Source organism: Falco rusticolus, chromosome 5 (assembly GCF_015220075.1).
Source record: "Falco rusticolus isolate bFalRus1 chromosome 5, bFalRus1.pri, whole genome shotgun sequence".
In the NCBI taxonomy this organism is placed as follows: Eukaryota; Metazoa; Chordata; class Aves; order Falconiformes; family Falconidae; genus Falco; species Falco rusticolus.
This window is the reverse complement of record NC_051191.1, coordinates 60,859,352-60,884,094: the sequence shown is the minus strand read 5'-3', so window position 1 is coordinate 60,884,094 and position 24,743 is coordinate 60,859,352. Positions and strand designations below refer to the sequence as shown.

At 42.1% G+C, this 24,743-nt stretch overlaps 1 protein-coding gene across 4 annotated transcripts; it reads left to right on the top strand.

The window, feature by feature from the left end:
* Nucleotides 1-1,461: 1,461 nt before the first annotated feature.
* Nucleotides 1,462-24,272, top strand: C5H12orf75 (chromosome 5 C12orf75 homolog). 4 transcript variants are annotated; one of them, XM_037390314.1, is made up of 6 exons: nt 1,462-1,621; nt 8,941-8,965; nt 15,281-15,316; nt 16,488-16,567; nt 17,327-17,362; nt 18,770-24,272. In XM_037390314.1, exons 1-6 carry the CDS (start codon nt 1,579-1,581, stop codon nt 18,778-18,780), a joined length of 231 nt encoding a protein of 76 aa, XP_037246211.1. In that variant the 5' UTR covers nt 1,462-1,578; the 3' UTR covers nt 18,781-24,272. The 4 variants fall into 4 exon arrangements, with proteins under 4 accessions (XP_037246211.1, XP_037246210.1, XP_037246213.1 ...); XM_037390313.1 differs by having other exon boundaries at nt 17,327-17,367; XM_037390316.1 differs by having other exon boundaries at nt 17,322-17,362; nt 18,770-18,853.
* Nucleotides 24,273-24,743: the final 471 nt, after the last annotated feature.

The window sequence follows — 24,743 nt, the reverse complement described above, 5'->3', positions numbered from 1 at the left end:
TTTCTTCGTTTTTAACTCTGACGTTAAAAATTCACTTTGGGCTCATGCCTGGCACTTGAAAGCTCAGTCTGAGAATTTATTTTTCTATATGTGATTTTCAGGAGATTAGCAATGAAAAGGAGGTGGCTCTGAACTCTTGTTAGATTTTTTTCTGAAGCAAAATGCACACAATTGCACTGCCTGTCTGCTTGGGGGCTGCTGGTGGTGAAGGAGTTCTGTGGCCACGCATACATGCCAGGTAGCCGTGCCTTATTAGATTTTGAACTTTGTTCAGGTTTAGGCAATTTGCCAGGAAGGTATAGAAAAAGATCCTGAAAATATTGACTTGCTACAAATGTCATGAAAATTGGTGGGCAGCCAGAGAAGGGAGATCCTACACATGTCCACCCTGTTCCGAGGTGTTGACGCTGCTGGTTGGACATCAGTGAGTCCATGCAGGTATGCCTCCCCAGGGCAAAGATGTGGCCGTTACTGACTCTGCTGCTTCTGGAGCTGCTTGTTTTTAATATGTGCTTTTTGGGAAGTCTGTAAGAGAACTGTGATATACGTCTTTCCCTTCTCTGAACAGACTAAGATCAGACAGCAGCATTTTATATCTGGTCCTTTTCTAGTAAAGACAGTTATCAGTCATATGCGTACGCGATGCTCATACTGATGTGTACATGACAGTCCTAAAACATCTTTCTGAGCCCTTAAACAGACTTTTTGTAGCAGTAATATTTAGCTAGCGAGAGTATTTGTGGTTGCATCTGGCTGTATCCATTGGGTTTCAGCTCCCTGGTCATTTGAGAGGACTAAGTATGAGTAAGCCCTCAAGGTTTGGAAGTATTTTACTCCTCTGTGTGAAAAAAAGGTTTGGGTTAGCAGAAAATAAGTAAAAAAAAATTTTGGAATAATACAGATTTTGAATAAAAATTGATTGCTTGCAGACTTTGTGAGTTCACTGTGCCCATTTCTGAGGGCTGTTGGTATTAATTAGGCAAAGCTCTTACCAACCCAGTGGGTCTTCAGTTTCACCGTCGTGTTTCTGTGAGAAGAGAAATCCTGAAAGCAACCAACAAATTATTTGCTGAAAATCGTGACCTGGACGCTGCCGGCAGTGGCTGTAGGGCTGGCAGCCCGGAGCGGCGGTTACACCGGTTTCCCCGAGGTGGATGAGGGGTGTCCCAGAGCTGCCGGGAAGCGCCAGGCGAGGGGCAGCCCCGCTGCCCGGGGGAGCTCCGAGCTCTCGCTGCCGACGTGTGGGCACCGCTCGGGGTCCTGCAGGCTCACGGCTGCGCGGAGCCTCACCCCGGCCGGGCAGCCCCAGCGCGGGGGGCCCAGGGCAAAGCTCGGGCAGGTGGGGGGCTTCCCTGGGGGGGCGGGGAGCGCAGCGAGGGGCCGGGGCTGGGGCCGGGCGGCGGCGCTCGGGGCCGGCCGTTTCCCGGGCGATGGGTGGGGAGAGGAGGAGGAGGAGGAAGAAGAGGAGGAGGAGGGGTCCTCTCGGCTTTATCTCCCACCCGGCTCCGCCCGCAGCTGGCTGCCTCCTGTCGCCGCTCCGCACAGCTCCGCTGCGCAGCGCCGGGCAGGGCAGCGCCCATGGGCTGCGGCAACTCCACGGCCGGCGGCGCGGGCGGGCGAGGTAGGGCCGGGCCGGGCGGGAGGCGGCGGTGTGGGCATCCCCCGGGCAGCCCTGCGCGGGGGGCGGCGGTGGGAGCACCCCGCGGCGGTGTGAGCATCCCCCGGGCAGCCCTGCGCGGGAGGCGGCGGTGGGAGCACCCCGCGGCGGTGTGGGCATCCCCCGGGCAGCCCTGCGCGGGGGGCGGCGGTGGGAGCACCCCGCGGCGGTGTGAGCATCCCCCGGGCAGCCCTGCGCGGGGGGCGGTGGGGCGGGGGGCGGCGGGCACACCCCCACCTCCGCGCAGGCGGCAGCCCCCCGGTTTCAGGGGTGCCCGTGCGAGCGTCGGGAGTCGCTGCCCGCGCTCTTGCGAGAGCATCTTTCTTTGCGGAGGCTGGTCCGCTTGCCCGGGGGAGGAAGGGCGGTGTGGCTCCGGGGGGCACCGGAGCCTTCCTGCCGCCCGCCTTGTCGTTAGGCTCGCCGCCTCCAGCAGCAGCTGTCCGAGGCATGGCGAGCCCGAGCGAGGAGCTGGACGTAAGGATCCCGCCGGGGGTTTAAGCGCCATCCTCTTTGCTTCCCTATAAGGCCACGAATGCCACTTCTGAAATGATTTTGTGCCACTTCTTCTCTGCTTGCCGGAGAAGTTGGAGGATATGCCACGTTTGAGGGGTTTTTGCACGTTAATGTGTGCCACTTGCTGGTGCCTCCAGCTGGCTCCCTTATTTGTTCGTTGTTATTTTCAAACGAGATAAGGTCTGGAAAGATGGTGCTACTGTGCTCTTCCTCCCCCTCAGCCCCCGCAAAAAAAGAAAGTATATAGAAATTGATGAGTGGACCTTCACCATATAATTAGAAATACAAGCATTTCTCAATCATTTTTCATCCTAACTGCCCTTGGCAAACATTGCCACCTGCTTCGGTACCTGTGTTAGGTCTTTCAGATGCACTCATTAGCTTCATAACCTCTTGAAAATAAACAGCAAAATAGTGGCTGGACCAGCTGGTCCATCTCTTAACTGTTTTGATTCACTTTATCCAGAGCTTCGGTGGTGCCTCAGGTGGTGCTAGTCCTGATTTGAAGAACTGGGCATATTTCTGAGTGTGAGTGATACCTTCTCCAAGCTGTGTGTATGTGTGTATGTTTGTGTGGTGTGTTGCAGATTTACCCACTGAACTCTGCAGTTCGCACTCACAGGGGAAGAGGAGGCTTTCCTGCCATTAAATACTTACTTGATTTCTGTTAAATGATTATAAATGAAGTTTTAGGTATCATGTGTATCTATCAGAGGCCTCTCCCATCCATAAGGAATGCACTGTATGAATTCGTCAGACCTTCCAGCACTCTTATTAGAGATGTCCTGTTTACATGCATTAACTCTTTCCCATTAGTTGATTCCTGCATTGCTGTGACTGGAAGTTGCTTCAGTATATGACCCATGTAGCTTCATACTGCTGGCGTGATGCTTGTTCACGTCCCATTTCTGTTTGCTGCATAAAAGCACCAGAGCATGCATCGGAGACGTTCAGAGGAAGATTTGGAGTTGGTTATTAGTCCCTTTGTGGTAGCTGCTCAATTAATCTTGATCTGGCCACCCTGTGGAACTTGTACCAGGACACAAATGGATAAATGTCAAATAGACTAACTCTGACAGCAGTATTATTGAATGAATTATTTTGAACTTTAAGTTTGTTTGTTTAAAAGTGTCCACTGTTGCGTTAAAGGCTTCTTGTTCTTCAACAGTTTTTGGCTTGTAGATTCGTACAGTATTTTCACGGAAGGTATGACCACTTTGGTAGTTTAACTTACCTGTACTGTAAACACTTGAACTTGCATTTTGTGACAACATTTTGCCTCCTCTTTAGAAATAGTTCACAGATCTCTAATGGCTTAGTGCAGGTGAAAAAAAGCAATGCCATGTAAAACACATAATTAGTATAATGGAATTATTACTGTTGCACTAATAGACCTTTTCAAAGCAAATACAGCTCTGAAAGGTCCAGTTCTTTTCACACTTTCACCACTGTCAGTCAGGAATAACCCTGTGCACTCTATGGTCCTAAAATAACAAGCAACTGCTAATAAAAGTAAGAAGTCAGATGTCTACTTTTTTTTCTTCCCATTTAGCATTCCTTATAAAGTGTGTCTAATAAAAATAAAATTATTTTATGAGGAGAAGACATACCATTTTTATCCGGAATCCTAGAGCTTTTAAGGAAAGTGCAACTCAATATTTTACCAAAATATGTGAATACTGTGTAAATACAAATTAATTTGGTGGCATGCACAGCATGACTACATCTTTAGTGCTAAAGTTATGACTATTCTGCAGTCAGTAATGTCAAAGCTGGAGGTACATAACATATAATTAACCTGTAACACTCTCTGTCATATTATATGACTAAGGATAATATTGTAGCATACTTCACGGAATTCATTAAATGTGTTTCACTAGTTCCAGTTTTCTTACTCTGGTAAAATTTCTGTTGTAGTCTAATTCAATTTTTCCTAAGCAGACGTATATGTAATGATAGTTCAGCTAATGATATTACCTTCAGTTTCACGGCATAGAATGACATCAGAGGAGCTCTCAGCCCTATGGTCTGTGAGATCTAAGCTAATAGACATGATCTAGAATAACATTTCTCTCTGTGGTGCAGTACTCCAGAACACCGATACAACTCACAGAGTTTAAATTTTCCTTCCAGACCATCAGACACTGGCAAAAGGCTCCAACTGAGAAATGGCAACTTCTGTTGCCCAAGTAAACTGATGTATACACACCCTTCTTAAATCACTTAGCTATTTTATGTGTTATCGATGGATTGCACTTATTTTTTAAACTTCCCATTACCCGTAGAAGGTTTTATGAACACATTGATCTTTTCCTGATGTTTTGTTACCTCGTTTTACATATCCTTCTTTCACGTTACTTCCTGGTGTTTTAAAAGCTCCAAAATAGCTCTTCTTTTTTGGTCTTTTAAAAATATGCCCTGAAGCATTAATATTTTTTTTTCAGAGTTAAGGCATTTCCCTTCATTCTAGTGTTGCTTCACTAACAGCTTTTAACTGCCTCCTCCTTTCTCTATCAATTGTAGTAGCAATGACAGCACCTCAAATTATGGTACACAGTGGAGGCTGGCAGTCTAGCCTTAATTAAAATATACAGGGAAGCTGTTAGTCTGTGGAGAACTTAAAATACCGCCAAATTAGGATGGAGAACTTTCACAGCAAGTTTAAACAGGTTTATTAACTTCAGGTTCGGTGGAATGCCCAGGAAACTATCCTGCCAGTCTATTTAAAATGCAAGTAGTCTTTAAAATTAATGTTCAATCAGGTCAAGTCTATGTACAGAACTGCCACCTGATGAGATGAAGAAGTAATCAATTTGAAGTAAATTGATACAATTCTGTCCTTGGTTACTCTGGGGTATAGATAGAACAAATTCATTGATGTTAGGACTTGGTTCCATATTGCTGTCTTGGAGCAAATCAGAAAGGAGCCTACAACAGAAAACTCATTTGTAATCTTAACTGTCGCACGCGTGTATGTGTAACTTGAGGTTTTTGTTTGATTTTTGTAACAATTTGAAGTATTTGCAAGAACATTAAAAATTAATGGAAAAATGGGAAAAGTTTCATAATCTGCTTTGAAGTCAGATACTGGCATTTTTTGTATCCATGTTTTTGTCCAGCTAAGTGGTTGCCTCTTATCTTTTTTATGTTTTTTCTGAAATTTCTGTCTTCCACATTCACTCATGATGTATTTCTCAGCACAGAGGAGTATCATTTGTGGCTATCAATTTCTTTCAATCATCTTTTGCATTTGTCCTGCATTTACTGAAATCCTGCAATGTCACCAGTAACAAGCTGCTGTTGTTTTGAAAGTGCAAAACTCACTCTCACTGAATGGAAGATGATTTGGAATGTGTTCTTGTCCTTCATTTGTGACTGTTTAAATGCTATGGGTTTTTAAGGGATCACAGCTCCACTACTCTAGACAGAATGTTTTTCTTCTGTAATCACTTGGCCTCAGAGTGATGTATGGCTTGTTTATTCTGCAAGCTGTACTTTTCCTTCTCCAGCAGCTCTAAAATGCCACCATGCACCCATGGTCCTGCTATGTAGATGGTGAGAGCAGAGAGGTCACTCAGCACAATTCAGTACTGCCTATTACTTGTGGGTGCAGCTTCCTGGCTACCCCTCAGTCTGTTGCTGAGGTTAGGCAGGTTTTGGAAAACCAGACCACCATGAGCCGATCAAGACATGGTTTGTAGCGTCAAGTGCTGCCTTTGTTTAGGCCAAGCTGCTATAGTGGGAAAAAATGGACAATCTTTCAAATATATGAGGCTTTTCTCCAGTCACATATCTAAAACATTGTGGGTACAAGAGCACTAAGCCTTGGTGCTATGGAACTATGGTGCTATGCATCATTTGTGAATTGGTAATAAACAAGATTCTTTGCCTGAACTTCTGGCAGGAGGAACTTGAGCAGCTATAAAATAATGTGTCACTCACTAAACATGGAAGGGTTAGAGAAACATGTCAGTGAAGTAACAGGGGTGAGGGTGAATGGATTTGACTTTAAAAACAAACACGCCTGTACATACTGAGATGTTACAGGGTTCCTTGTGAAATAAAATCTATGTATAAGGAGTGTTCAGGCTCCCTAATGAAGAAAACCTTTAGCGTTACTTAAAGGCCACCTAACTAAAGTGATGTTCATTTGCAAGCTCAGAACTCTTCCAGGAGTAAAACTGTTTTGTGAACTGGAAATACTTTCAGATCTATATTCAGGTACTCTAGTGGAACTCAAATGAATTTGGACCAAACTCTTGTTTCACTTTTGCTAGTGAGAATATCAACACTGAAATTAATAGAATCCTGTCAATGGAAGTGAGGATAACCTGGTTCTTTGTGCTTATAAAAACAACAGAAAAAAACCTTTTTGTTTATTATATTTACTTATTTATTATACATAATAAAAACAACCTCTTAAAAAAATTAATTTATTTTTATTATGCTTGGTTCTCCATGTTTTTGTGTGAGGTGCATTTCAAAACACTGCAGTGATTTTCCAGCAGTGGTACCCTCTTAATATTCAAAGGGAACAAGTGCTGCTGGGTGTGAACGCTAGTGGGGCATCTCCATTCTCAAACACAGGTTCATAGCTGTATAGTTCTACACGAAGCCCAAGGGGATGGGTCTGAGATACAGCTCCTGTCCTCAGAGCGCGGAGGTATGTGTTCCATAGTGCCCTGCAGACAGCTGTGGCGTTGGACTTGGGCATGGCCTTGAGGCGTGCCTCTGATTGACTGGAACTTGAGTATCTCCGCCGGGAAATGTATCGGTACTGTGGGCACACAGTTCTTCTCACTCAGCTAAGGTTTCGGTTTTAACTTTGTACTTTTTGTATACTTCTTGCAAGGAAGGTTTTGGTTATTCAAATGAGGATCCAAAGTGCTGAGACCTCAGCTCAGACTCGAAAAGGCTCAGCAAAGGCCTCACAAAGGACTATGAACCATTCTGGAGAAACTGAGTTTGTTTGCAGTGAGCTTAGGCTGACAAAATGAGAAAGTTGTGGTTCTGGTGCAGAACAGGCATAGCACAGGAATAGTTTCTTCTGGGGGAAAAAACAAAGTCCTGCTAGCTACAGCAATGGATCTAGGCTTCTCAAGGCATACGTTGTCTGAGGTGTTACTGGTGCCTAGGCTTTGACTGGATGCGCAGGGTGGTGCCCTGAGGGTACATGGCTGAGCTGACTCTGGAAGAACTAGCCTGGGTAGCAGAAAGCATCTTCCTACATTGGCTGAGATTGAGCTTGCATGCAGTGCTGCAATGCTAGCCTTTTGCCTGGACACAATTAATTTGGAGGGTTTATATGTGGTACTATGTAGATGTGCCTATAAAGCCAAAAAATCTTAGAAAACTGCCTGGTAGAATAAAGTTTTAAATTGAGGACCTGAGCTTACTGTGCTTAGAGGCACAAGCTTCCAGCTTAATTAAGAGTTTCTTCTGACACATGTAGCTGTACTGAGATTTTTCTGACTTTGGAAGCAATACTAATAAAACAAATGTGTACAGTCTTAAACAAGTCTAGTCTATTTTGTTGCTGCAAAAGGAGGGATAATCAAGCCATAGGAATTGAGAGTGATACTGTGTTAAAGAGTAAAGGGAGATGTTTCCTGCCATCCAAGCCGTTCATTCAGGTAGACAGTGCCGGAAGGCCTTGCAGGGCTCTGTCTTTCTCTCTGCATTCAAAATAAGGATTCAGAAGTCATATTCTTACACATTAGAGCAAGATGAAAGGTATTTGCTATTTATGGATACTTTTCAGCAGCAAAAATAAAGTTTTTCAAGAAATGAAGTGTCATGGCTGAAAAAAAATCCCAACCTACCTCCAAACCCATAAAATCTTTTAGATTGACAACTGTCGTTTCTTCAGAGTGAGCTCAGATAACCTCTTCCAGCTAAGTACTGTGAGGAAGAGGAAAAGAAGTGAAAGGTTTTCTAATGTCTGCTTGAGCTTGTGTAATTAATAGAAGGGATAATTTGCTGGTTACTCAGCTGAATGATACACCAGCAATAGCAACATGGCATTAATAACTTGGGAGGAACAGGAAAGAGTTTGTACTTGAGTGAATGTTCCTCTCCCAGCAGGAAGCATCTGAATCACCAAAAAGAAAAAAAATCAATCACTGAGATCAGGCAGCCATGTGGCAGCTTTTGTCTTTTTGTTTTTTTTTCGCTAAATAGCAAGATGAATTAAGGGGTGGTTGATCTCTTTAGATGTCCAGGGCTTCCGAAGGATTGTGTCCCAATGTTTATATTTGTTCTGTCTAGTTGTTTTATAAAACTTTGTTTATCTGGCAGGAAGAATGGAGCAGCATTTTACACATGTAGTGCCAAGTCTACAACTGAATCAAATGGCAAAATAAACAGGCATTCAGGAGTAACTACTTGGTTACTTGTGGCGACTGTGTAGCAGGCAAAACCACCAGAAGACAGAAAAGTGAAGAATATAAAATTCAGAAAGATGGATTTTATCGTATATTGCTCTCATCCTGAGTGACTGCACCTGGACTCTGGTCCACATCAGCATCATTTTCACCCACTGAGAATCTGGCCCAGATCTAAGTGTGACAGACTTAAGAGATAATATAGATAATTATTAAGGATAAACTAGACAATCATGAGAAACTTATTCTCTGGCTATAGAAAATTCCTGTTGCTATTTCTGCATTAAGACAGAAAGGCAGGAAAATGCTTACTGTACTGTTGGTTAGTGTAGAGGATTATGCCATTATCTTGTAAACATGCACTTTTTTTTTGTTTTTTCATTCTAGGTGCCACAGGGACTACTAAAGATGTGTAAGTACTTTATCTTTCAGATATGTAACTCTGGCCTTACCTTCAGTCCTACTAGCCTTATACTAGATTTAGTCATACATGATTCACATGGCTCCTAACATATAATCAACACCACCAGATGTTTATTGTCTTTAATGAGAGCTTTCATCTCCACAAAACAACTTCATGTCTTGTTTACTTTTCTACAGATTCCTTCCCTTGTTATTTTGCTAATAGAAGTGTCTTTTCTCTGCTTGTGTTCAGAGGGTTGTCTCCCAAAGGTGGTAAAGCTACTTCAGACCCCTCTTCCCTGTCACGTACCAATACACTTTCTTCCAAAGGCCATGTCATTCTTTGAAGCGACCACATAAATTTCCCCCAAGCCCTGTGAGAGATTTAAAAAGCCACTGAGGTTTCCTCTCTTTACAGGAGTCCCAGTAACCCATCCAGACTTCCTTTTCAAAGTACTCACCTTCCCTAGCTGTTCACTGCATTAAAGATAGTATCTATGGGTTCCTCTTTCTCTCCTTTATCTTTGAGTATCTGTTGAGTAGCAGAGGGCAGCCCTACCCATCCTGTTTTTCTTTAAAGGGGGAAGGTCTGAACCTCTAGTGCCTGTTGCTTCTTGCCAATTTCTGGTTTTCAGAAAAGCAGCAGCAGCAAAAGATCAGCCTTTCTCAGCCCATTTTTCATTTGTGGATGTGGAAATGTGCAGGAACAGCTTTATTCAGCCATAAATTTATTTTCCTGTCAAAGGAAATATTGAAGAAGTCCTCCTGAGGTCTTGCTGCCTTCTATTTTATATAATTGTATTTGCCACTAGAGTATGAGACTGAGAGACTGGAGAAAGATTTTCATGTTATGAAATAGGAACATTCTTCAGTTTTATTTACTTAATTTAGAGTAACTACTCTAATTAGATGGAGGAATCCTGGTGTAGAAATTAGCACTGTCAAGTCAGATAAACAAGTGGAGAGAAGAACTTAACAACAGCCTGATCCTTGCTCTTACAGAGCACAGCTGAGAACTAACGACAAGTCTCACATGGCAGATGAACACTTGTCACACATACTTTTGGGATCTGTGTTACCCATGTAGTCACTTTTCTGGTGTCAGACAATAAATTACAGAAGGCAAGCTTATGAGGAACCTCTTCTTGATACAGCCTGCGACATCCATGCCCTCAAGACTTTTACATATACAAACCCACTGATTTGAATTTATATTAGGGCCTTTTTTAGTTGTTCAATTTAGATAATTTAAGTGACTGACTTAGAACTGCTTCTCTTTCTTTGCTTTTTGGTAGTTTTAAATTTCAAAATTCCAAGCACTGTTAAATTAAATCATGAATTTAGTAGGCACGTTTCTGTGCTTAAAGCTATGGGTACATGTAGAACTGAGTTTATGTGTGTATAAGCGTTTGCAGGGCCAGGCTTTAGGAGTTAAACTGGGAACATCCTACTTATTGGTGTTTGATCATCTGTCATGTTTCAAAAAAGTATTGGGATAACTTAGAAAAAAACTGATTACTAGTGCAGACTTCAACAAAGTGTCAGGGTCAATCCTGGGATCATTACTCATTCAGATAAGCATAGTGGAGCCAGCCGAACAACCTGTGTGAGTAATAGCATGGTTGAGCCTTCTTGTCAGACATTAGAAACATAGATCTATTAATGAGAATTAGCAGTGATGACCTGAAAAGTCCTAAATCAATCATCCTAATATTTAACAACAAATTTTTATGAAGCAAGTGAAATACCAGAAAAACTATATTAGTTTCATGGAAATGAGCAAAGCAGGCTTATATTAACTAACATTACAGATCCACACAAGCTTTAATTTTACACCTTTTCAGCTTTACACTTTTTTCAGCTAAAGATTAAAAAACTCCTTTAAAAACCCACATGTGTTTTAGCTGTCAAATTTCAGTTCATATTGATTCTGGTCCAGAAAAGCATTTAGGTGTGTCCTTTCTTACAGCTTACTTTTTGATACAGAATCTGGTCATTCTAACTCCAAGGATTTCTCATTTCTTACTGTGACTCAGTGCTGAGGCACCAGCTTCTCCTGGAGTGAGCAGCCATGCAGAAGGAGGGAGGGCTGGATCCCACTCTGAGCCCTCCTGGGGATGACTGTGGGGAAGCTGCTTTGCCCTCTGGGCTTTGAGTTTCTCCACCAGTAAGATAGGGATGATGGTACGATCTTCCTGTGCTAAGTGCTGTGACACCAAGGGCTTTGTGGGGACAAGAAGGATGTATGTTCTGGGAATGTGATCTTTCCCTGTGTATTCTAACCCTCAAATCAATGGTGAATCTGTTGTCCGGCTTCAGCCAGTGCTCCAGCCCCACTCATAAAGAGAAGTACATCACTGCTAACTGGAAAAGCTTAGATATAGGAGGGGTAAGGTATATGCTAGAAAATAATGCAATGCCTGTGATATTCAGAATGCGGCTAAATTCAGAGGAAAATTAATAGCAGTAGGAAGAAAAGGACACGGCAGTTCAAGGCTGTTTCAAAATACTGGGAAGAAATCCATCAAATACAAATGACAGGCCCTTGTTCCCAAGAAAAGCTGAGAAACTAAGAAGTAGTCTGTTGTTTGTGCAAAGTTTAGTGAACCATTTCTGGCAGAACTACTGAGCATGGCCAGAAATAATCTGTATAATGCTCAGCATGAACAGAGTTGTAAAAGTAAGGCAAATGTGGATGGAATGAGTTAAGCTGAATGCCTGTCATTGGATATTTAAAATATTGGGTGAAAAATGGCAGCTTCTTTTACCATCAAATAGATATAGGACTGAGGGGTGTAAAAACTGACAGTGGAACCAAGTGTGGTTTTCAGACTTAGGAGGGCAACAGGAAGCCTCTTGGGATAGACAGATCCTTATGAAAAGAAACATTTATTCTAGCTGAAAACCGAATGCAGTTATGTGGATTTGCTGTTAAATCCGCCTGCCGGCTACAGGACTCCACCTATGCTACCTGCTGAAAATCACGTTCTCCGTTCCTCAGCAGTAGATGTCAACAGCATCTGAGGGAAGATGCAGCGACACGGCAGCAGATCAGTACAAAGCACATTGGACTGCTAAGGTCCTTTTGCTGTCTATTCCTGGTGCAGAAAAGCTTATTCTAGCTTGGTCTTCCTGGAGGATTCTGTAAATGGAGATATTTAAAGAGATTTTTTGTGCTAGGTTCTTCCTTCATCCCTGGCATAAGAAGAAGCTAGAGACACATTGGAGGTAGGGAGGGAAAGGATGTGCTGGGCTCCCATATCCCCACACCCTGTCTGTGAGTCTGGGAGATGAGGCAATGGGAGCACTGCCGAAACCAAAGGAACTTCTTGCCATTCTTGTTCCCATGTGGTTGCAGTTGTAGCTCTGCTTCCTGGAGCCACCCATGTTCACCCCGCCTGGGCACAAAGCGGCACCTGCCACAGCAGCTCAGCTGGCACCTGGACGTTTGGACATGTGGAGTTAGTGGGCATCTTTCAAAATGGGGCCTTAAGCTACAGTGTGTGAAGGCAAGGGGTGGGTGAATATGTGTAATGCATAAACTGAAGCAGCACCCCTTCCCATGCTGCTTAGGAGTCCCTAGGAAGGGGTGGAAAATTACTTCTTCCTAAAGTGCCATCACCAGAATTTTTCTTTCTTTTCCCTCTCAAGCTCCCACATTCCTCCTGTCTCTGCTCACCTCTTTCCTAGCAGGACTACAACAGATTGCACCCAGTCAACACCCGGCTCAAGAGCTGTGGCCTGTACAATCCCAGATTATATTCACTGTTGCACATTTAAGGGAAAAGATATTTCAAAATTAGACTTTAATTTGTAGCTATCAAGAGGAAAGGAAGAAAGCAAAGTATTTTTTAAAAAACTAGTCTGCTTAATCATAGGCTTGGATAATTTGTTTTGGTGAGAGAGTGACAGTAATGGTCATCACTGGATGCCCCATTACAAAGCATTTCTATAACAGAAGAAAATAGCCCCATTGCCTAGTAGACTTTTTCCTTAAAAAAAACATTGACATTAATTTCCTGTTGGACAATATTGATTGTTATTCTTACAACTCCATTTTAAGGCTTGGGGCTGAGCATGAAGTTGCCAGTGCTTTTAAAGGATTCTTTTCTCTGGACAATGTTTAATCTGGATTATAGAAAATGTTTCCAGTTGTATGATAAAAGCAATTCTGTGACACGTTTGGTTGGTTCAACAGAAATGATTGTTTGTGGTCTTTTGGCACACAAAGTCCCTTTCTTAAAGTAGTGTCATTCATTTTTTTTACTAAAAATACAGTCCTTGTTTCTACCCACTGATATACACAGGCTTTCTACTTTCTTCAGCTGGAATTGGCCCACATGAGGACAGAGCAGCTTCACAGTCCTCAAGGAGAGGTGTCCCTGCATGCGTGAGGGCTGACTGCAAGGTGGTTTAGGCTACGTGGGGGCAGAGGAGGTGGGAAATGCCTTCTGAAATGGCACCGGCTCCTCCAGGGAGGAGTGGCAGGAGGGCCAGAGAGTGAGGAGTGTATTGCTCAGTCTCTTAAGTGGTAGGTTGTAGACAAAGACAGCAGACGAGGAGGCTCACCCCACTCCGTGCTATGCCCTGTGTGAGCAGCATTTAGCAAAATGGCAGCATCCTTAGGTTTACCCCAAACCTCTACTATTAAGAGGACCTGTGTACCCTTACACTGTGCTGACACAGAAAGCGTAGTTGGTAATGTTCTGCTGCTTAGGAAGAAGGTAAGTGTAAGGTAGCTTCCAACTTGTAACAGTATTTTTCAGGCATTTGTTACGCTGCCAGGAGCGTGCTGACTGAGGTTTAAGGGATGTTTTCTTGCATTTAAGGCTTCATCTTTCTACGAGTTCTCTGCAACTTCAGGCCAAAATCCCATTGGCTTCAGGGGTTAGTAATGGCATACAGCCCCGATGATTAAACAGTAGGCACATCTACCTTTTAGAATAAATAAATCACAGTAAAAATATATTATTGATCAAGATCATAGTTAAGAAATGCCTTTCAAGTCTACAGTATCAATTTAGCCCTAATGTTGGGTAAAGACCCGTTCTCAGCTTTATTGCTGGGGAGCAGATGAGAAATTAATGGATCAGCTCAAGATGGGGAGTATCTTTGCATTGCCCACATAGTCCAGGCAACTGGTCCTTCAATGGGGATATTCAGGTGAGGATATCTGGGTGAAGAGCCCATGCATGAGCATTTCCACAGCAGAGCCCTCCTTGGGTCATGGTGTTTGCTGTTTGCAGCCTTCCCCGGGCGCTGCTGTGGCCATGGCTCGTGGCTCCCCGAGCGGGTGTGGTGGAGGACTCCTTGGGCAGTTGTCACAGTTGCCCCCAGCTAAGGGAAGGAGTGAAGGATGTCTGTGGATTTAAGAGCACCCAAGTTATCTTGCCTCTATTTTTATTGCTAGGTTGGTAGGTGGCAGACCGAGCTAAAGCACATCTGCTGCCCTGATCCATACCCAGCCATGCAAGCAGAGCCCAGAGTCCAAGTATTTAATCAAAGGCGGGTGAGTGGTTTGTGTGAAGACTGACACTGGGGCATGGACTGAGACTACAGCACAGGCACTATACCCCAGGGAGTAAGAATAACATTTTTGTCTTTTCCATACTATGTTTGCCTTCACATCGATGCCAATTACTTTACACCCTGCTCCAGTTCAGCTACGCTGGACAGTGTTTTAGTGGGGGGAATCAAACCTCAGTGAATCCCTATCGATTTACAGATTGACCTGTGATTTTACCCTAAAGGAAAAAGAGAAGTAATTGCCCATTCATAAAGGATTAGTAACAGTTACGTGGTTTGCAAACAACTCTGACTTCAGGAATTACAGTACCTTATTTTGTGGAGAGGCTCCATAACATATTTTGGCACAGCTGCTGTGAAAGTTTATTTTTCTTCATCCTCATTCCCATGCCAGCATGGATACCCAGTCCCTTCCAGTCCTCTTTTGGTGGAATAGCAGCCCAGACCCGTTCCTCTTATATGCAGAGCCTTTGTGTTCCTGTTATGTGTGGGGACTCACTCAGGAAGAGTGTTATTTACCTGTTGCAGCTCCCAAATCTACTTTCAGGCATCACTGGCAGGGGTCATGAAAAGTAAGCTGCATGTATTCTCAATCCTTTTCTTCCTTCTGTACATTAGATTGGAAAATTGTAACTGTTTTTGTGCCTGTGTGAATACTTTGCTGAATTTTTGATGACCTGAATTAAACTGGGATCAGTAATAATCCCCTTCTTCCCTTGCTTCTAAATCTACCCTGATGATCATGGAATACCTGAAAGAAACAATCTGCTAATGTGCTTTGTATCTTTTGATGTTACAGAGCAGAAGAGTCCGTATCAGATGATGACAAAAGGAGGTAGGTGCTCTACCAGGGCGGGCTTTATCTGCAGCAGGCTGCAGTGAGTTCTGCTGCCAGATGTACAACCTTCCTTCCCTCCTCCTAATTCCCACCAACACTGAAGCAGAGAAAAAGAAAAAAAGAAAAGAGAGGAGGAAATCTTACACAGAGCCCAGTATTGATGCATCCCCCCACCATGTTAGTGAGATGAGGAGGGGGGAACTTTGTGGAAAGAAGAGCACATTATCTCACGGCTGTGGGTGATGTGCTCAATAAGGGCCAGCGACCTCTTCCTGCACACCAGCCTCACCACAGAAGATGGCATCAGCACTTGTGTGAGATCTCTGCTGGGCTGGAAATCAAAGGAAGTATGACTCTATCATCAAACAAATCAGGAATCATTCAGAGCCCTGGGGGCTGGAGGAGGTGTGATTTATTTGGCATCTAACGGGGCAGAGCAGTGTGATGGGAGTCTTTGCAAGTGGCTCCAGGCACAGCAGAGGCTCTGGAGGACCCGGGTTTTCGACTCCCTGCATCGGTCCCTGCCTTTCATCCAGGCCTTGGAACCAGAAAGTATGCTCTGCAAGGCCGTGAAGGTGAGAGGGTTGGGCTATGGAAGTACCTAACACCCTTGTGCTCCTTCCTGCTAACAGCCTTCTCCAAGGGTGGCCCTAAGCAGAGGCATGCAGGTCCAGTTTATTGACGAGGAGAGGTCAAAGTGCTTTTTAATTGGTGTGTGTCGTTTGAAGTGAGGTGCCTTGGTGGTCCCAGTGTCAAACATTACTATCGGATTGGCTCTGTCCTCAGACTGTATCCTCCTTGGATGTTTTCAGTGCCTAGAAGCAGCTGGGCAGGCAGGTTTTATTGTCACAAGACAGTTGGGATTTCATGAAGAATATTAGAAACTTGAGTGAAAAATAGCTCCTTTCATGGGCTTGGGTCCCACTTACGAGTTACAGATAGCCTCAAGGGTTTTTTTTGCCTGGCACCATATTAGCAAGCACGTGGCATTTCATATGCACTTCTCCCATAGCCATGGGAAGGGAGGGTTCCTCTGCGGATGCTCATGCAGAGATGCCCTCCTCTCTGACCGTCCTGGTCTTTGTAATGCTGCTGTGTGATGTTGACATTGTAGGGAGAAGTGTTAAAATTGAGCTCTGATGTCTCCTTAATTGTTTCTTTAAATCAGGAACTACGGTGGTGTGTATGTTGGCCTGCCATCCGATGCGGCTGCCATGGTTTCTGGTCAGACGAAGGCTGCACCGAAAGGTATCGGGAGGTTGCGTATTTCATTTCTGCTTTCTCAGTTTAATTTTATTTAGTATGATGTATTTCCTTTTAAAATCAATTATTATTTCAGACAGATTGGCTAGCCTTGGAGCCTCTTAAAGCAGTGGGGCTATTTATAATCATTAAAGTGATTGTTCCCGTTTATTTAAATTTTAACACACTTTTTGCAGAAGGATTCTAGAGCAGAGGCTGACAATGTGGTACATTGTCTTCTGAACAGCTTCTCCATGATCTGAGTGCTCTGTGAATTCAAACCCTGTTAGGACTAAGAAGCTGTGATAGGCTTGCAGAGCCTCAATGCTATTTTTAGTTTTGAAGATGTTTACTTGCATTGTGGTGAATTCCAGTAATAACAGTTAGTAAGTGCTTGCTTTCAGGTTTATTTCTCTTATGAAACCCAGTGGAAACTGTTTCTTTTCCATGAGATATTTTCGAACAGTGGGAAAAGGCATCAGGTTTATAGGTACTTAATAGAGAAGTTGTAAACATACAATTACGAAATAATGTCATATTGTTTAGATTTAATACAACATACAGCACAGAGTTTAGTACTGGCGGATGCTTCAAAATTGACTGCAAAACAAAAAAATTAAGAACAATAACACTATTAACCAAAATAACAGCTGGTTTTGGAACATTAGTACCTTCGTTGCATAGTTTTTTTAAACAGTGTTCTAAATTAATGATATGGTGTAATGTATTGACCATCTTTATCTTTTATTTTCTAATCAAGATTAGAAGGAAATGAACACCTCAAGATGCAAGCAGCTGGAGGTACGGTATGTCTTAATTAACCTTCTGTGCTTGGCATGTATTTGTCGATCAGAAACACGGTGGCAGTGCTTCCTGTGCTGCTCTTGGGTGGTCTAGAAATTGCCCAGTTACTTCTCCAGCTGCAACATAACTTGTCCAAAGGCTGGACCAGGGGCAGGATCTTGGTGGTGCAGACATAAATTAGAAAGTGGGTAAAGTCACCTTTGTTGTGAGAAGTGAGAAGCAAGGAAACTCCGTATTACTCCATTTGGGAATAGATAAAAGTCAAATGTCTTTGTATTCACCTTCAACCACACCACAGCTATTCCTGCAGCGGTACTGAGACATCCCATGAGAGGCGAGGTGCATCAGCAGTGCATAGACCAGCATCTGTAGAGACAAAGCGTTTCCCAGGAACTAATAGTTTGCAGTCAAAAAACATCTTCTCTGAGGGAGGACCTTGAGGACCGGAGAGGCACCCATTATAACCTACGGGAGCTTTCCTTTTGCTATGGGAGAATCTGTGGGGACTTTGTTCTCCATCAGCCAGTATAGGGCAGTGAAAATTTATAGGCTGTATTCCTGACTTTAGAGTTTCAACTAACTAAAAAAAAAAAGTCCTTTGCAAGTTCACGCCTAAAGAAAAAGAAAACAAACTTAAGTTTCCATTCAGAATTTGATCTAAATAAACATTGACAAATTTCAAAAGGGAGCTGTTTTAACGTCTAGCCAGTGGGGAGGGGGAAATTATAAAACTGCCAACAATTTCCATAGGAAGCAGAACCCTTTCCTAATTCAGGTGAAGAGCCAGAAACAGTTCTGGCTGTCCCTGGTGCTGGACGCAGGCCTAGGAGAGCAGAACACACATATACTGATTATCTTTAATTGTGGGAATGGTTAAAGTTCCATGGACTCTGCTAGGAGCACTCATATACAGGGAGACCTTCAGCTGGTCATCACTCCTAATTTCAGCAACCTGGCTGAGATGCCTAAGCTAGGAACGCTGTCACCCTTGACCTGGGCAAGAGTGAAGCACTTTGAGGTTGCAGCTTTCCATCTGTGGTTGGTGAATAGGGCTTGGGTTAATTAGGTCCATGTCTAGGTGCTTTAGTTAAATGCCTGACGTTGGGTAGAATCAATGACTGGACAGTTCTTGCTATTCAGAGTAGCTGAAAGTGCACTTTGCCTTCCTTGGTGCAAGATCAGGCTTGGCTGCTGACTTATGCAGGTGAGCACTTTTAAATCTGCAAAGGATCCTCTGAGCTCCACAAATTTATGTTTGTGACTGCAGGTCACAGACTGCAAGTCTCTCAGCTTCTAATGATGCCCTAGTTCTGTGGTTTACTTATAGAGTGTAACTGTATTGCTTTACCAATATTGCTTTACCAATCTCTCTAAATATGCTTGTTCCTTTCTTTTTTTGAACAGTCTTCTACTAAGACCGGTCACCAGTGCTTTACAGAGAGCTGTCTTTGTGCTGAAGATTTTTATATTTACGTAGCCTTCCGGAGAGCAAGAGAGATCAGAGCACCAAAAAAATCTAAACTGTTGCAAGTTCCAACTACGGGTACAACTTAAAGTACAGCATTGAATCAGTTTCCTATGATGGTTGCATTATGGAAACCTCCTGCTGTTCTCCAGTGAAAAATGAAATTAGTGAACTCGTGGTGGATGTTTCTGCACAAGAGCTAACTTTGATGATCTGCAACTTATTTCTCTGTGGCCATATTGCAGATTTCATCAGCTATCTGCTACGCTTCATATATTTTCTCCAACAATTTTTGATAATTTTATATAGAAAACCATTACTACTGTCCATTTAATAGTTCCTATGGTAGGTTCCTGTAAATTAATTGTTAATTTACTTCAGAGTAATATATTTGACAGGTTTGCATCTTTTTGGTAATATTGCAAATTTTAATATTTTTGCTGTGGAAACAAGAATAAGATTAAATAAGCATAAGACTGTCAGGTTCTTTATAGTTATTACTGTCACTTTTATACAGTGAGACAAATATTAGTGTTTAATTTTCGCCTTTTAAAAAGATATTGCTCAAGCAATTTTATTTAAATAAGAACAATGTACTTCATTGTAATATTCATGTGTCCATTTTTATTTTCTTCAGCTTTATCTCTTTTATAAAGCATTACATGGAAAAAACCACACATGAGCCAAACTATTATGTCTTCTGTTCTGTGTGATATTACAGTGACATTTCCTTGCGTAAGAATGAAGTGATAGTATTTTCAGAGATAGCAGGACTAAACTCCAGTGCTGCATCCTCCTGAACTGTAGAGGATTTTTGATCACTATTAGAGTTTTGTATCCCTGACTTATCTCCAGGATGGCAAATTGTAACACAATGAGTGTTACTATTACTTTAGCAAATTGTTGTATAAAATAACATATGGGAGGTTCTAAAATTCAGTAAGTTTAGAGCAATGTAGATTTCGCACAGAACATAAAACAGATTGTACATTTCCATATGGCTGAACAGGTATTTAAATTATTAAAGCCTTTTGCATAATTCTTTATTCAAACTTTTTTTAATAGGACATGATATGCCATACACTTTAAACAAACAAATAAACAAAAAGAGCCCAACTCACTCCACATGAATATATTACTGTAGATTAATAACCACTTTTAAAATCAAAAGAAAAAAGCAAAATGGAAAATTTGGACACGAAGTGATACACTGGTGAACCATGAGATTCCTGCTCATTTCACCGATATCTGTTAAGACCAGTGAACAACCATTGACTGTGGTTTCCAGTAACTTGCAGTTCTGGCTTTAAAATGAGGCATAGTTTGTTCAGTGTGAGGCCTCTAAAAAGAAGTATTTAAAAATACTCCTTCCTTGTCATCCTTTAAGTATCATCTGTGACATTATTTACTGCTATTCTTTAGAAATCTGCTACTTGGGTTATCAACAATTTCAGGCTTCCAGCTCCTGAAGACAAATACGCATCTCATTCTTGACCCCTTCAACCCTGAACCAAGATGAAAGAAGCTTGAAGAGATGGTGTTAAAATATCTCAGTATGAATGAATGTCTGTAAATTACATCTGCAGAGTCTTGTTCTTGCAGACCAAGCTGATGAGAACTCAAATAGCCCTGAGTACTAAATGTGCAGGTCTGCTTCCCACCTGCTTCCCACAGCATAAGGGTATAGTTTGCACATTCCACATATAGTCTAAGTGGTTTGCACAGCACAAATTTATTTAGTACAAAGCAATTAGGCCCATGCGTGACCTCGTCATGATTGCCTTTCCCAAAGCAGAAAAAGTACCAGTCATCCTAGGATACATCATAGTTCAGCTAGTGCTCGAAAAGGCCACAACAGATGCCAGTAATCTCGCCAGTTATTTGTCCACTTTATCCTTCAGTTGCTGAGAAGAATCATCAAAAAGGTGGACAGGGCTAAATTCGAACTTCACTTGTTCTGCTACTGACATCTGAACTCCCGTGTGGGCTGAGGAAAGAAGGAGGTGATCTTTAATGAATAGCTCCTAGCAGCTGGTGGTGGGACAGCTGCAAAGGGTACTTTTTCTTTTTTACGTCATTGCTTAATTTTTCCTGTGCAGAGCTGCAGAGAAGTGTAGAGCACTTTGCAGAATTGGCCTCTTAATGATTCATCCTCTGAATGTGTGGGAGGTATGGTGGTTTCTTAATATTTTTGTTCCTTTGCATCTTTTCATCTCAAAAGCTTACTGATCAACTGACAGATGTTTCAGTATGATGGACTGCAGCCTCTGCAGTAGATATAAGTTCATTTGTGCCATTCAGGCCTGTACCCATCAAACTGGAGAGCTAGGGCCATGCTCTTGTCTTAGATTTGCAGACTCCTGTCTTTTGTTTGCCCAAGGACTCACAGATCTAGAAGCTGTGTGACAGGACACTGTATTCTGGCATGGCCAAATTCCACTTAGGGAACTGACTTTTGGCTCATCAAAATTCCTCTATGGTGAGCAGCATTTCTTAAGCCTTTGTTAATAAAAGGACATGACATTTCATGGACAAATGAGTATATCTCTCTTTCATAACTTACAATCTATGGATATTTCTGTTAGGAGGAGGAAAACAAAAGGAACCCTATATGCCAGCTGCCAGCTGTGCATTTGATGGCATCCTTGGAGGATATTTAGGCACTCAAACGATGGTTCAATGTGAGAACTGAGAACAGAACACAAGGAGCCATTGAATGACAGTGTTATTATTAAGGAATATACTTTATTTTTGTCAAAACATCTTGAATTACCATTTGTAAAGAAGAAACATTTAATATTGGGGTTGTAATACCATTTCCTTCGCAGTTATCACTGTTTCTCCAGCCAGAGCTGAGGAGCCAGTGACAACAGTTTAGCGAAGATGGTGGATTTAGGCTTTAGAATCTCAGACTCTCAGATTTGAGATTCTTTGACAGCCCAGAAATATTATGCTTGAATTCACATAACTCAGACAGCTGAATCTTGAAAAATTCTGGAGTATCAAAGCATAGGATTGAAAGCATGGTTTGTGATTAGCTGAAAAACAATCCAAATATCTTGTTAGATTGCAAATTTTGGTCTAGTAGTGCAAACTATTTCACCTTGAAGGCAGCTGCTCCTTTGAATTACAATGATGAGACAATGCATTTATTTTGCTTTCTTAATGCGGAACCTGGAGCTTGGTTGTAAGGATCTGACTTCTCAGTTTATGGGTAGTTCAGCTGGAGATCCTGGCCCATCGTGTGTGTGCCATCCACATCACAGTGTGGTTCAGAGGATGTGACATAGCTTCAAACCTTTGTGCTTCTCATGAGTTAAATCTGTCACTTAGAGGTTTGCAGAAGACCTGCTAAAGCCCCGTGTAAGCTCAGTTAGGACTTCATTCACCAGAAGTGAAAACGTCCCATAGCAAAGAGTCCACACAAGGTGCAGAAAAACATACAGGTGAAATTTGTCTCTAATGAACAGAAAGGCGAAGTACTAATTTACTTGATTTCATCCTGCATGTCTAGCAGAGGAGTCTCTGTTGTATTGGGCTGTGGTTGACATGACATCACTAGCGTATTGTTCCCTGTCACCCACACAAGTCTAGTGATTCTCGATAATCATGCTTCCCAAGCAACCAGTGAGTCACTGCTGATCTTTTTTTCTGCAAAGTAGACCTCTGGTTCCCATGGTGATTAGAAGTGACAATTATTACAGACTGCTACTACAGTTCCTCGGTTGTGTGTACCCACTAAAAGAAGCTCTTATCTGGTTATATTTCCTTGGAGTTTTGCAGTACATCATTGTCGCTTCCTATTGACAGCAATTGGAACACTTCAGGTGAATTGGCTTTGTGGAGCACATGCTGGAGGAGGGTGATTTCAGGAGTATTTTTGATTCGCAATGTATTTAGAAAAAGACCGAGAAAATAATGGCTCCGTAAACTTTCCATAGAGCAATAGTGTGCCAGTATTGCAGGAAATCTTTTGAGGCTGGGCTAAATGTTTCAGCCCTTGTTTTGACAACAAATGTGCACAGAACGTAGATTTATCATAATAGGAGTGATTTCATTTTACATGATCTGACAATTTTTACTGTAACCCTAGGGTTTTCAAACATAGGAGGGTTTCCCAGACAGAAGAAACCTGCTTGTGGGTGCTTGGAACAGCTGTCACCCATATCGTGGGAACTTCTGTCTGCTCGATGCTTATCTGGTCGTTATTAAAATACCCATAGCTGAAGACAGAACCGTGCTTGTGAAAGAGATCATTCCATGAAGTGCCGTGAAACTCTCATTAGCTGAACTGTACCAAGAAAAGAGTACCATGGGATGGAGCCTGGGTGAAAGGGACTTCATGTGCCAGAAAGGAAGAAACACATAGGAGAAGGAAGATTATAATATTACGCAGTGAAGACAGATGCAAAAGCAGGTTAGGATCAGAAAATGACGTCAAAAAGGAAATAGTTTGATTAAGTATCTGCTCCATTTCTCTGTGATTCTAATCTCTTGAAAATAGAGCAAGCAGACTGCTGCTTTATCATTTTAAGACTGAAGAGAAATGGGGATTGGTTTATCAGTTCATTCCAACCCTCACATGTCTGAGATGATTGCAAGCCTTTTGGGAAATAACTTCTCTCATTTTTGTTTGCTTAATGCCCTGTGTGATGAACCCATGAACCTTATATGTCCTTTTCGATGTTACCAGGATATATAAATATGCTGCCTTCTCTTTCAAAATTTATGTTGGTGTTCCCTTTGTTTAATGTCTCTCTATGCAATTGCTTTGGAAGTTTGCATAACGCTTGAAAAACAATTTAGTAGACTGAGAAAATACACAAGATTTAAAAATACTTAACAGGCATAGTACAAGGAAAGATTATAGAACATGCAGAAAGGAAGCAAGAGCTTAATTTAAAATCCAGAGTAGAGTTAGAACCAAAGCTTTGGTTTAGTTATGCCATGTATTTTACATTTCTTATATAACTAAGTAATCACTGTGCAAGTGGTCAGTTTGGATCACAGCACCCTGGGAATTAGCAGCCCACTCACAGAGTTTTGGTTCTGGTCTTTGGTTCTTATGTTATAGGAGACAGCAGTAATGTGAAATACTAAATTCCACCTTTACCTTTGTTGGTCATTTTTTATGTTGGCCAAACCTCAGTGTTGTCTGCAGGATGGTTTCAGCTCTGTAAAAGCTGAGCTTGTTGGATCCTTATTGTGTGGCTGTGATTCAGAGCGACATGTTAATTGGAGGCAGGTTATATTCAATAACTGTTTTGTGGGGGATACCAGACTGTAGGAAAATGTAAGACTGTTTATTGGCGTTAGGGAGGTATTCAGACTTTGGAGAGAGTCCACACGGTGTCACTACCAAACTCTCCATGACAGAATGCAAATGTAACACCACATGAATAAATAAATAAAATCGATGAGGTAATGCACACCTTTCAGCTTGTATCTAATATCATATTTATGGTTATATATTACTGGACATTGACTGTAACTTTGAGCTGCCAGTATTTTCCTACAGCTAGGGTTTGCACTCCCCAAATGATATTGCTGTAAGGAAAAAACTTGGAATGATTCCCACTGCCTGGTTTGTCCATAGGAGCCTTACATGCTTTTGGGAAATCAGCCAATAGATTTTCTTTAAAATTAAAAGTTTTAATTAGATCTTAATGTATGAGTAGTATCAACTTGAGCAAACTCCAAGTATCTCGTTATTATAACGATGTACTTCATTTTTGAAGTCTCACAAGAAACCAGTTGTCTACTTTTTTTTTTCTTCCAAATTATGGGTTACTTTAATAAATAAATGATTAAATTCTTTTACTGTTCTATCAAAGGAACTGCTTTGGATCATCAGATAAAAACAAACTATTTTTGGCAGGGAATTAATTTGTAATAAGAAAACTGTGCCAGTCA

What these genes read in the sequence shown, in the direction of transcription:
- C5H12orf75 (XM_037390313.1), top strand. Translation starts at nt 1,579, where the DNA reads ATGGGCTGCGGCAACTCCACGGCCGGCGGCGCGGGCGGGCGAG. An exon ending in GACGAAGGCTGCACCGAAAG is followed by an intron (nt 16,568 to 17,326) that starts GTATCGGGAGGT and finishes AATCAAGATTAG; the next exon opens with AAGGAAATGAACACCTCAAG. An exon ending in TGCAAGCAGCTGGAGGTACG is followed by an intron (nt 17,368 to 18,769) that starts GTATGTCTTAAT and finishes TTTTTTGAACAG; the next exon opens with TCTTCTACTAAGACCGGTCA.